At 38.9% G+C, this 19247-nt stretch overlaps 2 protein-coding genes across 2 annotated transcripts in view; both read left to right on the top strand.

Moving 5' to 3' along the window:
• Positions 1-19247, top strand: part of LOC131072713 (uncharacterized) — a 126077-nt gene that overhangs the window by 55345 nt on the left and 51485 nt on the right. The window lies entirely within an intron of this gene.
• On the top strand, positions 2869-4317 carry LOC131072720 (uncharacterized). Its single transcript, XM_058008971.2, has 3 exons — positions 2869-3105; positions 3200-3608; positions 3711-4317. Exons 1-3 carry the CDS (start codon positions 2878-2880, stop codon positions 4037-4039), a joined length of 966 nt encoding a protein of 321 aa, XP_057864954.1. The 5' UTR covers positions 2869-2877; the 3' UTR covers positions 4040-4317.

The raw sequence follows: 19247 nt of genomic DNA, 5'->3' as shown, positions 1-19247 counted from the left end.
TATGAACTTTGGCAATTTCTGTTTACTTGCCATCCCACCGCTGGGTCTTGCTCCTTTGATGCCTTGTGTGCTTGTATCCGGTGATCCGCCGCCTCGGCCTCTTGCACCTGACCCTCCACTCGTGGGTCCTCCGGAGAAGGTTGCTGACCCCGAACCGAACAAATTGTCTCTCGTACGGTACCCTTGTGTTCCCTCGGCACCTTCGGCGTACCGTCACCTTCGGTCGTCTCCCTCCGGTTGGTTGTCTCCCTCTGGTTGTCCTCCGAAATGGACAAGTTCTTTAGTAGGTCTCTGGTAGCGTTGATCAGGTTTAGATTTCGCCTTGTTTGTTCCACCAACTCTTCGCGACTTCTTATCCTATGGTGCAAGGATGTAAATATCGGCAGAAAATCGCAAAAATCGCGATATATCCCGACTCATTCAGCCCGCCGATTTTATCGTCCAAAAAATCGGAAACGATTTTTTCATTAAAACTCGTGAATCGTTTAACTGAAAATCGCGATTTTATTGTGTAAAACTTGCGTAAAACCTAATAAAAATCGCGCGTCTAAAAACGACGGAGCCGCAACCCTAAAAAGTAAAAAGTTTGAAGTTAAAAACAAAAAAAGAGGCAAATTCATATTGCATGCGAATTCGCCGGTTTTGATTGCAGCTTCCCCACCGACGCGGCATTCAGATTGTGTTGCAGGTTTTTATTTATTTTATTTGTTCATTCGTGATTCGAAATTTCCACGACATATACAATGTACATAATAACATAATAAATTTTTATTTTATCTGCTCATTCGTGATTCTTGATTCGAAATTTCCATGACATATACAAAGATGTTATACTGTATAAACTTGAAATAATAGAATAAATTTTTTACCCAAAACTGTGGTAACCAAGTGGCCAATACAAAGATGTTAATGTAATAATCTAACATTTTCCTCCTGACATTAATTCAAATAAAAAACAAACCCAAAACTGTGTTAAGTTGCATACTGTATAACACAGTTAAAAATTCAAAATAACAGAATAAAAAACTAACCCAAAATTGTGTTAAGTTGTATACTGGTAACTGTATAATAGTATATTATTAATAATAGCGTGTATAGTGTATAATATATATTATATATTATTAATTTACAGATCAATATTTATTAATAGTGTAAGTGTGTAACAGTAACTGTTTATTATTAATTTACAGTAATTTTTCTGCAACACAGTATGAAATTTGAATAAAAAAAATGTCACAAAATTAATTTACAATTACACTGTAAAATTCATATTAACTATTAATTTGCAGTAGTTTTTAACTAAAATTCATACTGTGTAGTGTGTTGTATATTTAATATTTATTATTATTATTTTACTGCAGTTTTCCTAAGACCGTAGTTTACTATAGTTTCCTAAGACTATAATTTACTATTATTATCTTACAGTTACTTACTCTATTATTAATTTATAGTTCACTACACAGACACTTATTAAAATTTAATTTATTACTATTATTACACAATACACTGTATTGTGTAATAATAGTAATAAATTACTAATAGTGGTGTGTCACTATGTAATAATAATTAACTGTATCCATGATCTACAGTTACACACTGCAATAGTGGTTTAAAAATAACAGAATTGAGATGTATCTAATTGATAATGGAGGCACATACAATTAGCTTGATGAGACATTTATCTAGATTCTATAGTTTGGTACTTTGGCTGTGAATCATCACCTTGCTAAATTGTCCAATTTTAATTTGTGTTCATCTTCAATTTATATTTATTGATCCATGTTTGGTCTCTTTTGATAGGTTTTTTTCGAATTTTTATAAAAGACAATGGCTTCTGCAACTAGAGGTGGTACAAGTAGAGGTGGTGGTAGAAAGAGGGATCCTATGTGGAAACATGGCACAACAAGTGCAGTGCCAGGAGAGGTTATTTGTAACCATTGCACAAAAACTATGACCGGTGGCATATACCGACTCAAAATTCACGTTGCACAAATCAGTGGACAAAATATTATAGTATGTGACAATTGTCCTGAAGAGGTTCAAAGGGAGGCAAAAGCAAGACTTTCAGAATTTGAGCAAAAGAAGGTAGAAAAAAAGAGGACAGCAAAGGCAATGGCAGCCCCAACGAGGAATATCAGTTCTACAGAGTCAGAAAATATTGGGGTGGGCAGCAATACATCTGGTTTTTTCATTCCTCGTAACACTCCTGGTGCACAACCTGGATTGTTAGGTACTTCACGGAATAAGGAAGTGCATCAATAGACAAGAGCGACAGTGGCTAGATTTTGGATTTACAACAATATTCCGTTTAGTATTATTGAGAGTCCATATTGGGAGCAAATGGTCAGTGGATTGACCATTTCTGGTAAGGGGTTCAAGTCCCCAAGTCGTTATGAGTTGAGTGGGCCATTATTGCAGGATGAGGTCCAAAACACACATCAGCTGGTGGAACAACAAAGGAGGAATTGGGAAAGGAATGGCTGCACCATTTTATTTGATGGGTGGACAGATAGTAGGAATAGGACACTCATAAACTTTCTAGTTGCTTCAAGGGGACAGGGGGTATTTTTAAAATCGATTGATGCCTCAGATCAAGTGAAGAATGCAGAAACCTTGTGCAACATGTTGAATGAGGTGGTGATCGAAGTGGGAGTGCAAAATGTTGTTTAGGTTGTGACTGATAATGCAGCTGCATATGTGGTAGCGGGTAAACTTCCACAGGCTACGCATTCATCATTATTTTGGAGCCCTTGTGCTGCTCATTGCCTTGATTTACTCCTCGAGGACATAGGGAAACTTAGTTGGGTGAAGAATGTGGTTGAAGATGGAAGGGAAATCACAAAGTACATCTACAACCACACATGGGTCTTGGAGCTTATGAGACAACACACTGATGGTAAGGATCTTGTACGTTCAGGAGTCACACGTTTTGCCACGAATTTCCTCAACTTACAGAGCATATTACGTGCATTGCCCAACCTAAAGAGGATGTTTGTGAGTGAAAGATGGTTGCAAAGCTCTTATTGTAGGAAGCCTGAAGCAGAGAAGGTCGTGAAGGCTGTTTTTGATGATAGATATGCCAAACTCATGGAGGAGATCATCAATGTAAGTGTTCAAAGTTCAAATTTCAATTGATGATATATTTTTAAATTTTCTAATATTATACATTGCTGATTTTTGTTAAATTTGTCATGTCTAGTTGTCAGAACCGTTGGTGAGGGTTCTACGGATGGTGGATGGGGATAAAAGCCCCATAGGGTATCTATATGAGGCCATGGATAAGGCCAAAGAGGCAATTCAGCACTTGTATGGGTCAGAGAGGACTAAATATGAACCCATATGGCGCATAATTGATCAAAGGTGGAACCGACAACTCCACCAACATATCCATGCTGCTGCCTACTATTTTAACCCCAAGTTCTTTTACTCCCGCAATTTCAAAATAGATGAGGAGGTTCAACTTGGCCTTGACACATGTATTCAGAGGTTGGTTCTTGATGAAAATATTCAAGACATCATTGTTGATGAGTTGCAGAGGTACAAGAAGGAAGATGGGCCATTGTTTTCTTCACCTATTGGTATTCGTAAGAGAGACACCCTGCTGCTAGGTAAAAAAAAATGTGCTCTTAAATCTATTTTACCATTTATTTCAATCTTTAAGATTATAAAAATCTTTACCGAGTTATAAATGCCAATTTGTATGCTTGCAGATCTGTGGTGGGAAGATTATGGTGCCACAACGCCTAATCTCCAAAAGCTTGCAATCCGCATATTATCTCAGCCTTGTAGTGCTTCTAGTTGTGAGTGCAACTGGAGTGTCTTTGAGGCCATTCACACAAAAAAGCGCAATAGGTTGACTCAAAAGCGATTGAATGACCTTGTATATGTGCAGTACAACCTTCTACTGCATGAAAGGAGGGTACAAGGGAACAATTCATATGACGCACTTGACATTGATGAGATTGATCCATACATGACGGATTGGATTGCTGAACCTGATGGTGCTACTGGTGATGTTGATGTGGATAATGACGCTTAGTTAGATGAGATGGAGAGGGAGGCAGCTGAATGGGCGGCAGAGGTGGCAAAACGTGAGGAGGCGGGAGATGAGTTTGTTGATCCAGAAGAGGCAGATTCATCATCGGTTGAGGATATTGCAGCAGCAGCAGCTGCTGCAACACCATCTACTTCAGCACCCACTCAGGGGCAATAGAGTTTTTTGAGTTTTAGTCGCAAACGCAATCTATGATTTCCAGTTTTCAATGATATGAAACCATGAACTTAATATGTATTCAGACTTCACTAATTTGTTTTGTGGTCTACGCTCTACAATATGGATTTGACTCAATCGTATTTAGTATTTACTATTTAGAACTTGAACTTGTTTTTTTGGTATATCATTTTGCTATATGCCATATGGTATGTATTTGACTCAAAGTCTCAAACTATGATTTATATATGATGGAAACCAGTAATATGCTATTGTGTTCTATAAATTTAGTGTATACATGTGTTTTTTTAGAATATTTAAAAAAATTATATATTTTCAAATGTGCGATAATTTTGCGGATTTATTGCCAATTTTTTCCCGATTTAAAAAAAAATTTTGGCCAAAAGATTTATTGCCGATTAAGATATTTACATCTTTGCTATGGTGGAATTCTGGCGAACTGTAGAGTTCTCCTTCAGCACCCTCCATGACTTCTTCTAGGTTCCCTTCGAGCAACCCTACAACAGTGTAGAGAGTGTAATTCTCTCAGTGACACCTCCTAGGTTCCCTTCGAGCAACCCCTCGGCCAGTCGTTCGTCGGCAAGCTGCCTTAGCCTACGCCTTCGTTCTATCTGTTGTTTGAGATTCAACGCTCTTTGTGCCACTTCCCATTCGTCACTTTGTATCTTTTTATTTTTGTCTTTATTTAGTATATTGGGCATAAATCACTTCCGTACACAACAAGCACACACCATGTACACAGCAAAAATAAACTTTTATTACTTCATCCCTCGTACATAATGTATGTCACTGACATACTCATTACAATGGGGTGTTCTTATTTATTCTCTCTGACCGTAAGAGTTCATGTATTGTGCTCATCTTCTTGGCGCTCCCTAAATTCCCGTAGAATTTGTTGCCGTCGGTTCTCTTGGTAGATGTCTTCCCTTCGGTTCTGGAGAGCCAAAAATCCTTGTGCCAAAAGTTAGGCAGTTCGCTCATCAACTGATTCACAGTGGCGCTTACTCCGAGCGAACTCCACACAACATCTTTTGGGACATCTTCGGCGGTGGCTTCCCTTTGTACGTGTGTTTCGATTGCCGCCTGTAGGATGCAGGAGAAATCCTTCGTGAGTGTCTTTTCCCCCTCGAACAATTCTTCGGGTTATCTATCAGGGTCACTCGTTCCTTCTGGTAATGGTTGTCCCATTATCCGTGTGCCATGTAGTACGTCCTTTTCCCGTTGCTCCCAAGTTTTTACTTAGGCAACAACGCCAAATGTTTTCCCCATAGGGTGTTAGGTTAAGACATTGCATAAATGACAAAAGTACACAAAATATATGGAACTCACAAGTGTTCTATTGATTCATAATAAGCCAGTACATACAATGATAGCAATATGTTTGACTACAATAGCATGTCCAAAGACTGGAAACGGATACAATATAAAGGAGTCTGGTCAGTTATCCGGTGCCAACTGCCGACAATCGACAGGTTAACTGCCGATGCTAACACAATTTACCTTAATGCTTAATTACCCGACAACATTAACCAGATACATCAAGGACCCAATCAATTGCCTGACATAGTAGGGTCCACAAGATCTGAACTAGCTGCAACTTCCCTCAATTTCTTCAAGTTAGTTTCCATTGGTGTAGACATAGATTTACAATCTATCATTCCAAATCTCTTCAAGATATCAATGGTGTATTTTCCTTGACTTAGAATAATCTCATTGGGCCTCTGCCAAACTTCCAAACTTAGAAAGAAGTGCATGAGTTTGTTGGTGTCTGTTTTATCATCTACCAAACATTAGGATAGGATACCCGAAGGTATTCTATCCTCTCCTGAAAAATCACTACTGATTCCAAGGTCTATATGTGCAAACAAGCGACTTTAGTGGAATAGCTTCTTGGGTAGTGTATGCTGAAATTTCAAGGGGGACTTACGTTTGACAAGTATCTTGAACTGTTGGACTTAGATGGATTTAGCGATTTTAGGCTCTTCTTTTTTTTTTGGAATTTTCTGGGATTTAGACTTTCAAAAGAAAGGGAAAAAGAGATAGGGTTTAGGAAGGCTAATCTAATTCTATGAATTTCGGAGACGGTATCAACTGGGTGCTCTCGAGAAACCAGACCTTGCTTCGCCACACTAGGGACAACTACACAAGGCCGGTGCAATCTTCAATGGGTTGTGCTTATGATTGAGATGTTGGGATGCACAGGGGATGGGCTTAGACTAACTTTGCACGGTAGAATGGAAATCATCCATTTACCAAAAGTATGAGCGGAGATACACCGTCAATTGATACTTATCAAATCCTTCATTCAAATTAACAACAATGTAAACAAATCTAGATTAATTTTAACTAAGTGTTGAGGCAATTGAAACCATGCAAATCATTCAAATAATAGAATTTACAAAGCAACGCACATGCAATATATTATCTAGAAATGACCTTAAGCAACAATACATCAAAAGACCTCACCCTCTCCAAATGAGAGGAGGTAGCCTTATATAGTTTTCAAGAGTAAACGAACGACCGAGATCAAACAGTGATCAAGGGCCCAGATTGAAAGCTACAAACCCTAATTAGGGTTTCCCAAAACTAACTACCCTCGACCAATGAGAAAATTACATTTGGGACACTTGTCCTTCTTGCTAAATATGAACCATCAATGAAAATAGAAGGTTGTTGCATTGTGAAGTGTGCTCTTCTAGAAGCTTCTGGATAAGTCAGGTTCATTGAACCTAGACATGTTGACTTGGAGCAATCTGATTGGTCGAAAGATGACGAGGCGCCACCTCAACGTGTTGGATGTCTTCCTTGAATTCTCCAATTTGTGTCAAGAAATTGTCTAAGTATGGAAATTTGATTCCTTCTTGTCACCATTTGATTCTGCTTGGGAGCTTGTCTTTTTTAATTCCTTCAGGAGTCTAACTTTTCCATATTTTCACCAAGCCTGAGAACTTTTCTTTCTTGATGCCTTGAGATTCTTTCAAGTGCCTTGAATTTGGAGAAGAAATCCCCTCATGAAGTTTTTTTTTTTATACTTAGCCAAATTTTGGCCCTCTCTATACTCGGCCGAACCTTGCTCGTGGTCCTGTCTTCAATTCTGAATTTGGCTCGAAACTCCATTTGTGTTTTCTGTGACGATCTTGCCTTCAGCTACCAATTTATGTTGCATGGGAGGAGGGTTAAAAAGCTCTGGGTAACCCCTTGCAAATATGAAATGATGGGATCAAGCTGTTCAGGCATTCGCTGTGATCATGTCCTTCTTCTTGATACCCTAACATGCCTTCATCATAATTGAGGAAATTGGAATTTTCTTTGTGAAACATTTCCCATACTTAGCCAAATTTTGGCTATCTTCACGCCCAGATGAACCTTGCCTGTGAACTTGTCCTCAATCTTTCGTTTGGCTTGAAACTCCAACTGCGATCTCTATGATGATCCCGCTTCTATTTCCTCTTGCGACCTGTAAAACCAAAGGAAAATAAGTTAGAAATCTATCTTGGATTAAAGAAAATCGAGGCTGTGAACGGCTAAGTGCTTGGAAAATTTCACTTCATTTTCATACTTAGCCGTGAGAATGGGATTTTCACATGTAAATTCTCCAACCTTCAAGACAACTGTGATCACAATCCAACACCAAGTGTTATAACTCCGAAAATTTCATATACTTAGCCAAAAAAATGATTTTCCTCCCTTAGAAATTCGAACAAATTCACTAAAAATCATTTCTCAAACTCTGGAAAAACTCAGAAAATACATAAATCTGCATCATGAATTTAATTTCACCTTAAAAAATACTCAAAAATTCAGGAGAGATTCAATAATTCGTCCTTATACTGGTTGTCTTTCTCCAAAAATCTGTGAAACTTTTGTCAAAAAAGTTTATCCAACTTCCAACAATATCCAAAACTTTCTCCAGATGAACTCCAAACTGAAAGTATTTTACTATGCTCTCCTTAATATTTTCGAACTTCTTGGTGTAGAAATGAAGTTTACAACGAAGTATTTGTAAATAAAGTTAAATCCTCAATCAGAAACCCTTAAAATCTTCCAAATCATGTTTCCAATTTTAACTTCATCTTTTAGAAAGTGTTGTCATGTTTCCAAATTCGAAGAAAATATCTTCCAAAAGTCTCCAATTTGGCTATAAGTTCAAAATATTTATTAATCTTCCAATATTCTCTTAAAAAAAACTTTCCATTTTGGATTTAAGTTCGAAATCCTTATCAATCTTCCAATATTCTCCTTTTGAAAACTTTCTATTTTGGATTTAAGTTCGAAATCTTGAAGGATTTTCATGACATCACTTTGTATTTTCGTTGATTCTGTTTGACTTTTATGTGTAGGCAGACTTTTGGAGGCTTACCTTCATCTTCCTCAAACTTGGGCGGACTTTCCTTACTTCTCCAAGGCATGGCGGAGTTTGAGAAGGCTCTTCAACATCATACTTAGCATCTACTTCCTAGGGTAGGGCGGAGTTTTGATGGGCCTCCAACATAGGGCGGACTTTGGACTTCACCCCTTGGGCACCCCACACACATGGCGGACTTTAGAGTGTTGGCCATCATGGCCTCTTCCAAAACATGGCGGACTTTGAAGGGTTGGCCACCAACATGGTAGGATAGGGCGGAGTTTTGGATGAGTCTCCTTACCTTGAGCGGACTTTGGACTTGGTTCCCACATGGCAGAGTTTAGAGAGTCCTAAGACATGGCGGACTTTGGAGGCCTCTCCTCATGGCTCTCCCTAACATGTGTGGCGGACTTTAGGCTAGGCTCCCACCACTTTGAAGACCTTGGGCGGACTTTGGAGGTTGCTCTTCAAAAATCTTCCCAACGTATGGCGGACTTTGGAGGTTGCTCCTCATAGGCGGACTTCTAAACCTTTCCATCATGTTGCTAGGGTAGGGCGGACTTCTAAGGACTCTCAATGCTTGGAGGGCGGAGTTTGGACAAGGCTCCCACATCTTCTTTTCTCACTCCACAAGGCAACGGGCGGAGTTTAAGAGGCATGACCACCAATTGACATGCTTGGGCAGAGTTTTGATGTCCTTACCATCTTCACCAACAAGTTTGGGCGGACTTTGGAGAGTCCACAAGACATGGCGGAGTTTTGAAGCCTCTCAAGGCGGACTTTAGGAAGGTCTCCTTGAGGGCGGAGTTCTATGCTCCTTCTTCATAGCCTCTCCAACATGCATGGCGGACTTTAGACACCTCTCAACATGGCGGACTTTTAGACATCTCCAACATGGGCGGACTTCCAGACCTTTGCTCTTCAAGGCGGACTTTTGGAGGCTCTCAAGAGGGTGGACTATATATGAAATATAACATTTAAGTATAAGTGGTATTTCAATATGTCTTTTCTCTTTCTTATACTTTAAGTTATATTTCATATATATTGTCAGGATGTTTGAGAGTGGTTTCAGGTCTCTAGGACTTATAATGCAAAATCTAGTTTTTGGAGGATTCTCCAATTTTCCAGACTTAGTCAAATTTCAGGATCAGGGTGACATTCCAGATAGCCAAATTTCTTAGAAAAAATTCAAAATTTCACAGCGTAATCAAATTTAACCGTATTAACTTGAAATTTGAAATCTATGCCTAGGTGGATCATCTGAGGCATCACGCCCGCTAAAATCTAGGGATTTGGCTTTTTAGGTCAAAACTTGGAATTTTCGAGTTCCGGTCGAAGCTGGTCAGTTTTGCAAGTGTAAACCCTAGGTTTGCATCTCGAAAAAGCAAAAAGCCTAAAATCTAGGGATTTAGCTTTTTAGGTCAAAACTTGGAATTTTTGAGTTTCGGTCGATGCTGGTTAGTGGTGCAAGTGTAAACCCTAGGTTTGCATCCCGAAAAAGCAAAAAGCCTAAAATCTAGGGATTTAGCTTTTTAGGTCAAAACTTGGAATTTTTGAGTCCCGGTCAAGCTGGTCAGTGGTGCAAGTGCAAACCCTAGGTTCCCATTCCGAAAAAGCAAAAAGCAGACATCCCTAAAAAATAGGGAAAACTTTCTAAAAATAGCCATACCGGGGATTGGGCTAAAAATGCCAAAAACAAAACTTTCTAAAAAATAGGAAAAAGCAAACTTTCTAAAAATAGAAAGTTGTCCAAATTCGTCCAAATAAATTGCGATCTTCGTCCTTTGGCCTCTCTAAGCACTCTGGTGGTGTTCGCATTTCGGAATGACATAACTTGCAAAAACTAACTTTCAATCGTCAGGGCCTGAAATGCTCTGAATTGGACAAGGCTTGGTGAAACTGCAGCAAAAGGTCATAGGACACTAACACAACCCTAGAAAGCAGGAAAAGAGAGGGTCCCCATTTGCAATGGGGCGATGTGTGAAAAAGGTCACAACAGAGTCCTAAGTCCATCTCGAATTCTGAAGTCAACTCCTTCTTGCATCTATCAATGAGATGATCTTGTCCAGTAACAAATAGGTCATCAACATAAACTACCAAGATCAACATATCACCATTGAATATCTTGAAGTAAAGGTTTGGATCAACATCATTCTTGCAAAAATCCAAACCCACTAGGTATCTGTCAATTCTTTCATACCAAGCTCGAGGCGCCTGTTTAAGACCATATAGAGATTTCTTCAATTTACACACATGAGACTCTTTCCCATGAATCACGAATCCCTCAGGTTGGTTGATGTAGACCTCTTCTTCAATTACACCATTGAGAAAAGCTGTCTTCACATCCATCTGATGTAACTTCCATCCCTTAGCTGCTGCAATGGCAATGATGGTTCTAATGGAAGTATAGTGAGCAACAGGAGTAAATGTTTCTTCATAGTATATTCCCTCTTGTTGAGAGAAGCCACGGGCTACAAATCTAGCCTTGTACTTTTCAATGCTGCCATCAGCTCCATGCTTAATCTTGTACAACCACTTGGAAGATACAACAGACTTGCCTTTCGGTCTAGGTACAATATCCCACACATCATTCTTGAGAATGGATTGATATTCCTCATCCATTGCATCTTTCCAAACCTGTTATTTTGAGGCTTCCTCTACACTGGAAGGTTTAGACTCAATAAGATTACACATCAATGCAACATAATTAGAGAATCTTTGTGGTCTTTTACTTTCTCTGAATGTACCTCTAGGAGCGACAAATAGTTTTGCTTCCCGCAAAGTGTTTCTTGCCCAAAGAGGTCTCTTTCGAGACACAACAATATCTCTAGGCCCATCAGTGGGATCTAAAGGTTCAATTGGATCATCATTCATATCAGGTTGTGTAGACTCCCTCTGAATCTCAGGAGCACGATCAACATCCATGTCTTGAGTCTCATCATCTATCTCCATGCATGAACCCTTTGATTTCCTGAATGCAACATCTTCCTCAAATGTGACATCCCCGCTTACTTCTATTTGCTTTTGAACAGGGATGTAAATACGGTAGGCTTTGGAGGTTTCACTGTAGCCCACAAATATCCCTCTCTTGCCAGAAGGTTCCAACTTGGTCCTCTTGTCCTTGGGAATATGAACATACACAGGACAACCAAAGATTCTCAGATGACTAATATTAGGCTTGATTCCTAAAAAAACTTCTTCCGGGGTCATGTCTTGCAAAATTCGGTGAGGACATCTGTTCTGAACATACACTGCTATTCTAGAGGTTTCTGCCCATAGAAAAGTTTGAAGGTCTTGATCATGAATCATAGCTTTTGCAGCTTCAACAATAGATCTGTTCTTCCTTTCTGCAACCCCATTTTGTTGAGGGTTGTAAGGGACACAAAACTCCCTCTTGATCCCTGCCTCAATACAGAAATCACAAAAGCTACCCGAGGTGTACTCACCTCCATTATTAGACCTTAAAGTTTTAATTTTTGTCCTAGACAAATTTTCTACTAGAGCTTTAAACTCTTTAAACCTACCTAGGACTTCATCAGACTCTTTAGACCTTAAGAAATAAACCCAAGTCTTCCTAGAGTAGTCATCTATGAAAGTTACATAATACAAACATCCACTTAGGGATGGAATAGACATTGGACCACATAAATCTGAACGTACAAGATCTAGAATTTCTTTAGACCTACTTTCATTGCTATGAAAAGGACTCTTAATATTTTTACCCATAGCACAACCTTTACAAGTACCATCATGTACATGACTAAGTTTAGGAATACCTTTTACCATCTTCTCCAGTGATGGAAGAGCGCTTAAGTGGAGATGTCCAAGTTTTCTGTGGCAAAGTTCGCTGGAGCTGGAAGAATCGTGAATAAGAGCTTGAACAGGGAGAGTGGAGAGTTTATACAAACTCTCTTGTCGATTCCCGATCACACGAGCAGTCTTGATGCTGGAGTTCTTAGGCTAGGCAAGAACTCTTCATTCAGAAAATGCAATTTGATAGCCCTTATCCTCCAAGGCTGAAATAGACACAAGGTTTCTCTTGATCCTTGACACGAACAACACATCACTTAGGTGTAGAGAAACTCCAGATTCAAGGTTTAGAGATGTGGCACCAAATCCTCTTACAGAATAGCGTGCATCATCCCCAATAATAACTTGAAGATTTGACTCCACCAAATCAGAAAGGTGCTCTCAATAGCCGGTGATATGTCTAGAGGCTCCATTGTCAATCAACTAGGTATCACTGTCTGTAGGAACATTGCTTGATAATGCTGATACGAAAAGAAAACCATTGGAGTTATCTTCAACCTCCTTCTGAGATGAGACTTCACTGATGTTTGCTCCTTGATGATTTGGTCTTGTCAAACAATCCTTTGCAAAGTGACCAAACTTGTCACACCTAAAACACTAGATGCGAGAGAGTTCTTTCTTCTTCTTCCTAGAATCAGGTGCAAAATCTGATTTCAGATCTCTATTCCTTTTGAAGTTGCCCTTCTTCCATTCTTACGTTTCTTGGTAGATTGAGTGGCAAGAACATGTGTATCTTCATTTTGAGAGCTTTTGATAATTCCCCTAGCTGTCAATCTTGATTCTTCTTGAACACAATCCGCACAGAGTCGATCAAACTTATGTAATTTGGATCTTCCACTTATGCTTTGGATGAATGGCTCCCATGAATGAGGTAGACCATTCAAGGCTAGCATGGCAAGGTCTTTATCAATCACTTGATCCCCAATTGCGCTTAGTTGATCTCTCAATTCTGAAATTTTCATGAAGTAGGTGATGATTGAATCTCCCTTTGCCATCTTTACTTGGTGAAGTTGTTGCCTCAAGGCAAGAGCCCTACTTACGTTGTTAATCTCGTATAAGTCTTCCAAGGTCTTGAACATATCTCTCGCAGTTGTCATCTTGGAGATGAGAGACACCAAGTGATCCCTCATGGAGTCGATTAATATCTTCTTTGCTTTGATGGCATTTTTCTTAAATTGAAGCTTTTCCTCATGATCTTCAGGTTCAGATAAATCCCTTTCCTCCACAAATTGAAGGAGGTCATTTTCTTCAAGTGTAATTAGCACTCTAAACTTCCATGAGGTGAAGTTAGATGCGCCTTCAAGCCTATCTTCAACTTTAAGACCGTTCACCATTTTCGAGACTTAGTAGATACTTCTTGAAGGAGAGAGAGGAGAGAAAGCTTAGAAGTTGTAGAGAATTTGATCACGATCTTTCTTTCACCGTGGCTCTGATACCATATTAAATTTTAATGATCAGATTAGATAGGCAATAAATCAAACACAAATGCACAAATATTATCCAGGGAAAACCTTCCTGTTGAAGGTGAAAAACCCAGCAAAGAAGCTCCTTTATATATATTGATATACAAGATGTCTTTACAATGAATTTGCTTCACACGTGAAGCTATATTAATGGCAATAACCAGAATATACGATCTGCTATGGAAATGTCTTCCTTACTGATTCACAATCCGCTGTAGATAAATATCAACGAACTGCTGAATGAATGATATAACTGCTGTAGATAGAACACAATCTAGATGTATGCGATCTGCTTGTATGTGATATACCGATCTGCTTGTATGTGATATACCGATCTGCTGTAGAAGATCACAAACTGTAGAAGAATATTGTGAGATTTTGCCAAGGTCTAGAGAAAATGGAAAGCACAAATAGAGAGACAAAATAGATGATAGGAATAAACTGTATTCCATCAAGATACAAAATATGATCAACTGGATCATTACAAGATGTTCAATGATTGCCCGTACAAACAAAGTAGATGAGCTTGCTTATATAGGCAAGGCTAGGGATATGTGAGCACACAAACATGACATGTGGCTCAATAAGAAACAAGGGTAGGTAGGAAATAGGTGTGGGTAGGTAGGAGAAACAATAAAATATTCCACATGAGGTGGAATGTAACAAGAAGATAAGATCAACACCATAAAAGGTGGAAATTCTCCTATACGCACTATCCCAATGTGGCGCAAACACCCAAGTGTCTCATACCCAAACTACTATTAAATGCATGTACCTAAGTAAACTTAAGTAAAGTGTAATAATATCCAAGATGAATAATTATTTACTCCAACAAATATTAATATGCTGATCAAGAATAGGATTCGCTTGTATATAGATTTGATGCCTTGGAAGTGAGAGGGGACCAAACTATACACCCATGCATGGATGATGCCAAACAATACGTCTCCTCCAAAGGTCGGCTTCTTATTAAACCATCATGTCACTTCATTGGAGATCGGTTATATTTTAACCAACACGTTTTTAGTTTGACATAGATCATGACTTAATAAACACATCTTATAATCCAAGGGGTGGCTAATTACACTTAATCATATTTATAAACACAAACAGCGGCAAGGATATAAAACTATCCACAAAATGTCTAAGGCCGGAAGGCCAATTAGACATTTGGATTTGCAAAGTCGGTTTAGGGAAAAATCTGACCGACGCTATAAACATCAACGCAAGGAAGGGAAGCCTCGCTGCAAAATATCTCCTTAGTCATTCCAAATCAAGAAAAAATGTTAATTAAATGCCAGTAAGAAATTTGTCATGTTTATTATAATAAGTCCTAAGACAACAAAGCAAAATTTTGAGAAAAGACTTATATTTTACCCTACAGTGCATAAACAACTGAAACAATTGGGTGAGTTTGGTGTAGTATTTCAAGAATCAAGTGATTTACCTCATTATTGGGAAGTGGAGAATGAGATCTAGTTCTTTCTTGATCCTCCACTGTCTAGCATTATTTTTTAGGGTAAATCACTCACGGAATACATTGAGATTAAAATGCAAATGTACTTGCTTTTGGAATGAGGTGTGATTACAAGTATATTACATTGTAGCCAACAATAGTTCTAGTGCTGGAGAAAGATGGAATTTGGAGAATGTGCATTGAATATGCAATCTTCAACAACATCACTACTATCTGCAAACCAATTAGATGACATGCTTGACCAATTGTAGTGTGGAAAATGTTTCTTTGTGTTGGCAAAGTTGGGTTACTTTGAATTTGAGTGAAGGAAGAGTATATTTGGAAGATGATATTCAAACAAACAATGGTTTTAATGAATCGTTTGTGCTTTGAGTTGGCCCATACAATATACCAACCACCTTCATGACCCTAAATAACAAAACCCTACACCAATTTGTATATGCTTGTAATTGTTTATTTGGGTGACATTCATCTTTCAATGGACTTGGTAGGTATCCGTGGATTTCCATATAGTGAGAAATTATGGTGCTAGAGATGCCTATCCTTGGGGTTGGGTGCCCTACATGGGTTTTAAGGGTGAAGAAAAGCAACCTTGCCCATGCAAGGATGGTGAGGTTGGTCAATTGGATGTTGGCATGCTGAAAAAGACCCCTAAAAATGAAGCAAAGTAGCTGGGTGAGTCTACTGGATGGTGAACAAGGTAGAAGTGACTTGGAGGAAGGGTTGGCAAGGCAACCCATAGTGAAGGGCTGGCAAGGCAACCCATAGTGAAGGGCACACAGTAATGTGAGCCCAAGAGATGGTGAGCTGATAAATTGTCCTTGGAGAAAGGGGTGTTTGTTGGAATGCTAAAAAAGCTTTGGGGGATGGTGGCAAGGAGTTTGAATAAGAAGTGGTCCCCACTAAGGAGCTTGACATAGGACTCAAGGTAGTTTATTGGGCAGCCCATAGGAAGGGAGTTTGGTGAGCTTGTTTTGGGGCACATGGCTAGGTGGTTGCCAAAGTCACGAGACAAGTTGTTTGCTGACTAAAATGGCCAGGAAGTCAAAGAGGGAGACTTAAGGGATCTGTCAAGTCAATCTATAAGGTGGAGGCCAGGAGAAGGCCATTTGGCCATGGTAATGTGAAACTAGATATCTGAAATTGTTTTAAGAATGTGTTTTTGTTAATCTCAAATCAGTTTTACTCTAGAATATAACTAGTTTTTTAGAATTTTTTTTTTCTACTATTTTGCAACTGAAAGAACAATAAAGACTAGCAATATTTTAATTGTTTTGACTAATCGAAATAAACTATCTCTTAAGCTAAAACTAAGAGCTGGGTTGAAAATCTATCAATTTCAACAAATAGAAATGCAGAATTGACAAACTAAATTCAGAAATGAAAACAACAGAGAGAAAGGAACTTGGCACTAGAGTATGAAGTTCATTGTCTAGGACGTGTCTGCAATGTGTGGATGTTTACACAATACATTATCATCTGACTCACATGCTATAGTCTAGTTTTTACATCATCATTCTAGAAAATTGCAAAACTCAACTGAAGAACCAAAATTTGACTTCCCTACACGACAAAAGACAAAAGGCAAGCACAACAACAAGGATAGAGATGCCAAAAAACACAAAAGTAGAAAAAATGAGGCAAAACTTACTAATTCATACAAAATGATCAAACGAACAAAAGGAAAGAGAAGTACAGGCAAACCTTTGTGCATTTGAATTATTTAAGAACTTGCTACTTGGACAAGAAAGAAGGCTTGGATTGCTTGGGAGCTTGCCATGAATGATCAAGCCCGTTTTTACCTTTTGATTTTCCTCATGCATATAATGATGTAAAGGAAGTAGAAATGTGTGTGCTCTCTAGCCTAAGTGTGTCTAGACTAAGGGTAGTAAATTGAAATGTTATGAATATTACTTCTAGGTCCTTAAAAAGCAACATGCTAGTGTGTATGAGTGTTGAAAGGAAACATGGAATTCAACAAGTGTCAACAACACCTAAGAGGTCACAATTACTGCTAGAATACGAAAGCAAGGAGTAAAGGCATGAACACAATTACCTCACACCAAGAAGGGAGATGAAAAATTTCAAATAGCTTAAACAAGATGTCCTTAAGAATGCGAGAATGTCAAGGAAACCCATGTTGGACGATAGAGTGCTTAAAGAATGTTCAAATGCCTATAAAGAGTGCTGATAACAATCACATGAAAGCCTAAAAATAAGAGAGATTTCTTGCAAAGGGTGTATAGAGTTTGAATGCTTGAAAGATTGAGTTGTGTCATTCAAAATGGAGATAGAAAGGAAAATGAAGAGGCAAGCAGGCCAAATTTGCCATTGGGATTTGACTGAGGTCAGCTACAAAACCTAATCGCTGAGAGAAAGGTAGCAAGATTTGAAGAAAATAGTTGCTCCACTATTGAAAAGCTAGTGGATGTTAGCACATCATGTGGACGTCCATGTGTTGTTTTGGCATCCAAGTACAAGAGGTCATTTGAATTTTGAATACTTGACATGTCAGCACAACACAAGATATTTGCAAAAGTAACATTGATTAACACAAAAAAGGAGAAAAACACTTGAAAATACATAACACAAGTAGGCACTAGGGTGGGAAAAGGCAAAGACAAGGTCAAATGAACCTGAAAGAACACTAGGGGATATAAATACTAAAGTGAGCCCAAATTATAACATGGAAATTGTAAGGGTATGCAATTACCAATATTATGGGTAGAAAACTAAAGGATGCAAGGTACTTCATCTAGCCAACATAGGGAGTGGGTTTGGACCAAGAAAAGGAGAGAAGGACCAAACTAGAAAGAGGAGTTTGATCAGCCCACTAGTAGTATGCTAGGGTAGTTGGTAGGATCATGGATTGGGTGACTTGGTGGCTAGTAGGTTCATGGGCTAGGGTGGTTTGGTAATTGGCATGACTGCAAGTTCAAAGAGGAAGGCTCAAGGAATCCACCTAGTTAATTTGTAAGGAGAAGGTTGCTTGACCAAGGCATAGGGGAAGGCATCTCAAGGAGAGTTCATATAGATGACAATGTAAAGAGGGTAATTTATTGAGCATTTGGCTTGTCTATTAGTAGTAGGTTAAGGTGATTGGCTAGGTCATGATTGTATCAAGAGGAAAAGAAGGTATCTTGATCATATGCGGTGTGTTCTACATAGAGAGAAGATTAGGACTGATTGAGAAGAAGGTGATCTATTGGACTATGAGCTAGGGGCTTGGTGATTGGCAAATTCATGAGTCTACAATGTGGAGTACAAGGACTATGATCTAAGGGGTCATCACAAGGAGTTCTATAAGGAGACTTTGAGGATTGGACATAGGGTGTTGTAGTGTTGTGCACGTGGAACAAGTGTGAGCCTTTGGGGGCTTGGTGGCTAGTTTAATCATGAGAAAAAGGGCTTGGTGATTGGAGTCATGGCTTTGTGTGAAGATCTAGGAAGCCAAAAGGGTTGTAGATTTTCAAAGGGCTTGTTGGTTGGTGGTTTCCTTGGTTTAGGGGACTTGGGAATGAGAAAACTCATTAGTCAGAGTTTGGCTTGTAAGGTGTTTAATAGGATTAGGGAGTCATGTAATTGATGAGCACAAGATTATATTGAGCAGAGGGTTGGGGGGGGGGGGGTTTGAATCAGTATAATACAATCTATCACTTTTCACCAAGACCCTTATGGTATTAACTATCTCATCCACACAAAGCAAATAAGCGACAACATTTTGTTCATCCTTCATCTTTAGACTCTTGAATTGCCTCATGTGGGTTTGAAGCTTGGCCTTCTTAACCTTGTCACCCCCTTCATAGGTCTTTTGTAATTTGTCCCACATATCTTTTGCCAATGTGCAATGGCATAACTTGGACAAATTTCCATTCATATAGTCCACACAGAATCATTCATGGCTTTGGCATTATTTTGAAA

This window comes from Cryptomeria japonica, chromosome 9, assembly GCF_030272615.1.
Source record: "Cryptomeria japonica chromosome 9, Sugi_1.0, whole genome shotgun sequence".
Classification (NCBI taxonomy): domain Eukaryota; kingdom Viridiplantae; phylum Streptophyta; class Pinopsida; order Cupressales; family Cupressaceae; genus Cryptomeria; species Cryptomeria japonica.
Note: the sequence above shows the minus strand (reverse complement) of the source record. Positions and strands in the feature narration are given on the sequence as shown.

Bases quoted from the DNA above. Each gene is read 5' to 3' on its own strand.
- LOC131072720 (XM_058008971.2), top strand. From the start codon at position 2,878: ATGAGACAACACACTGATGGTAAGGATCTTGTACGTTCAGGAGTCACA. The intron at 3,106-3,199 runs GTAAGTGTTCAA...TGTCATGTCTAG, and splicing joins TCATGGAGGAGATCATCAAT to TTGTCAGAACCGTTGGTGAG. The intron at 3,609-3,710 runs GTAAAAAAAAAT...GTATGCTTGCAG, and splicing joins GAGAGACACCCTGCTGCTAG to ATCTGTGGTGGGAAGATTAT.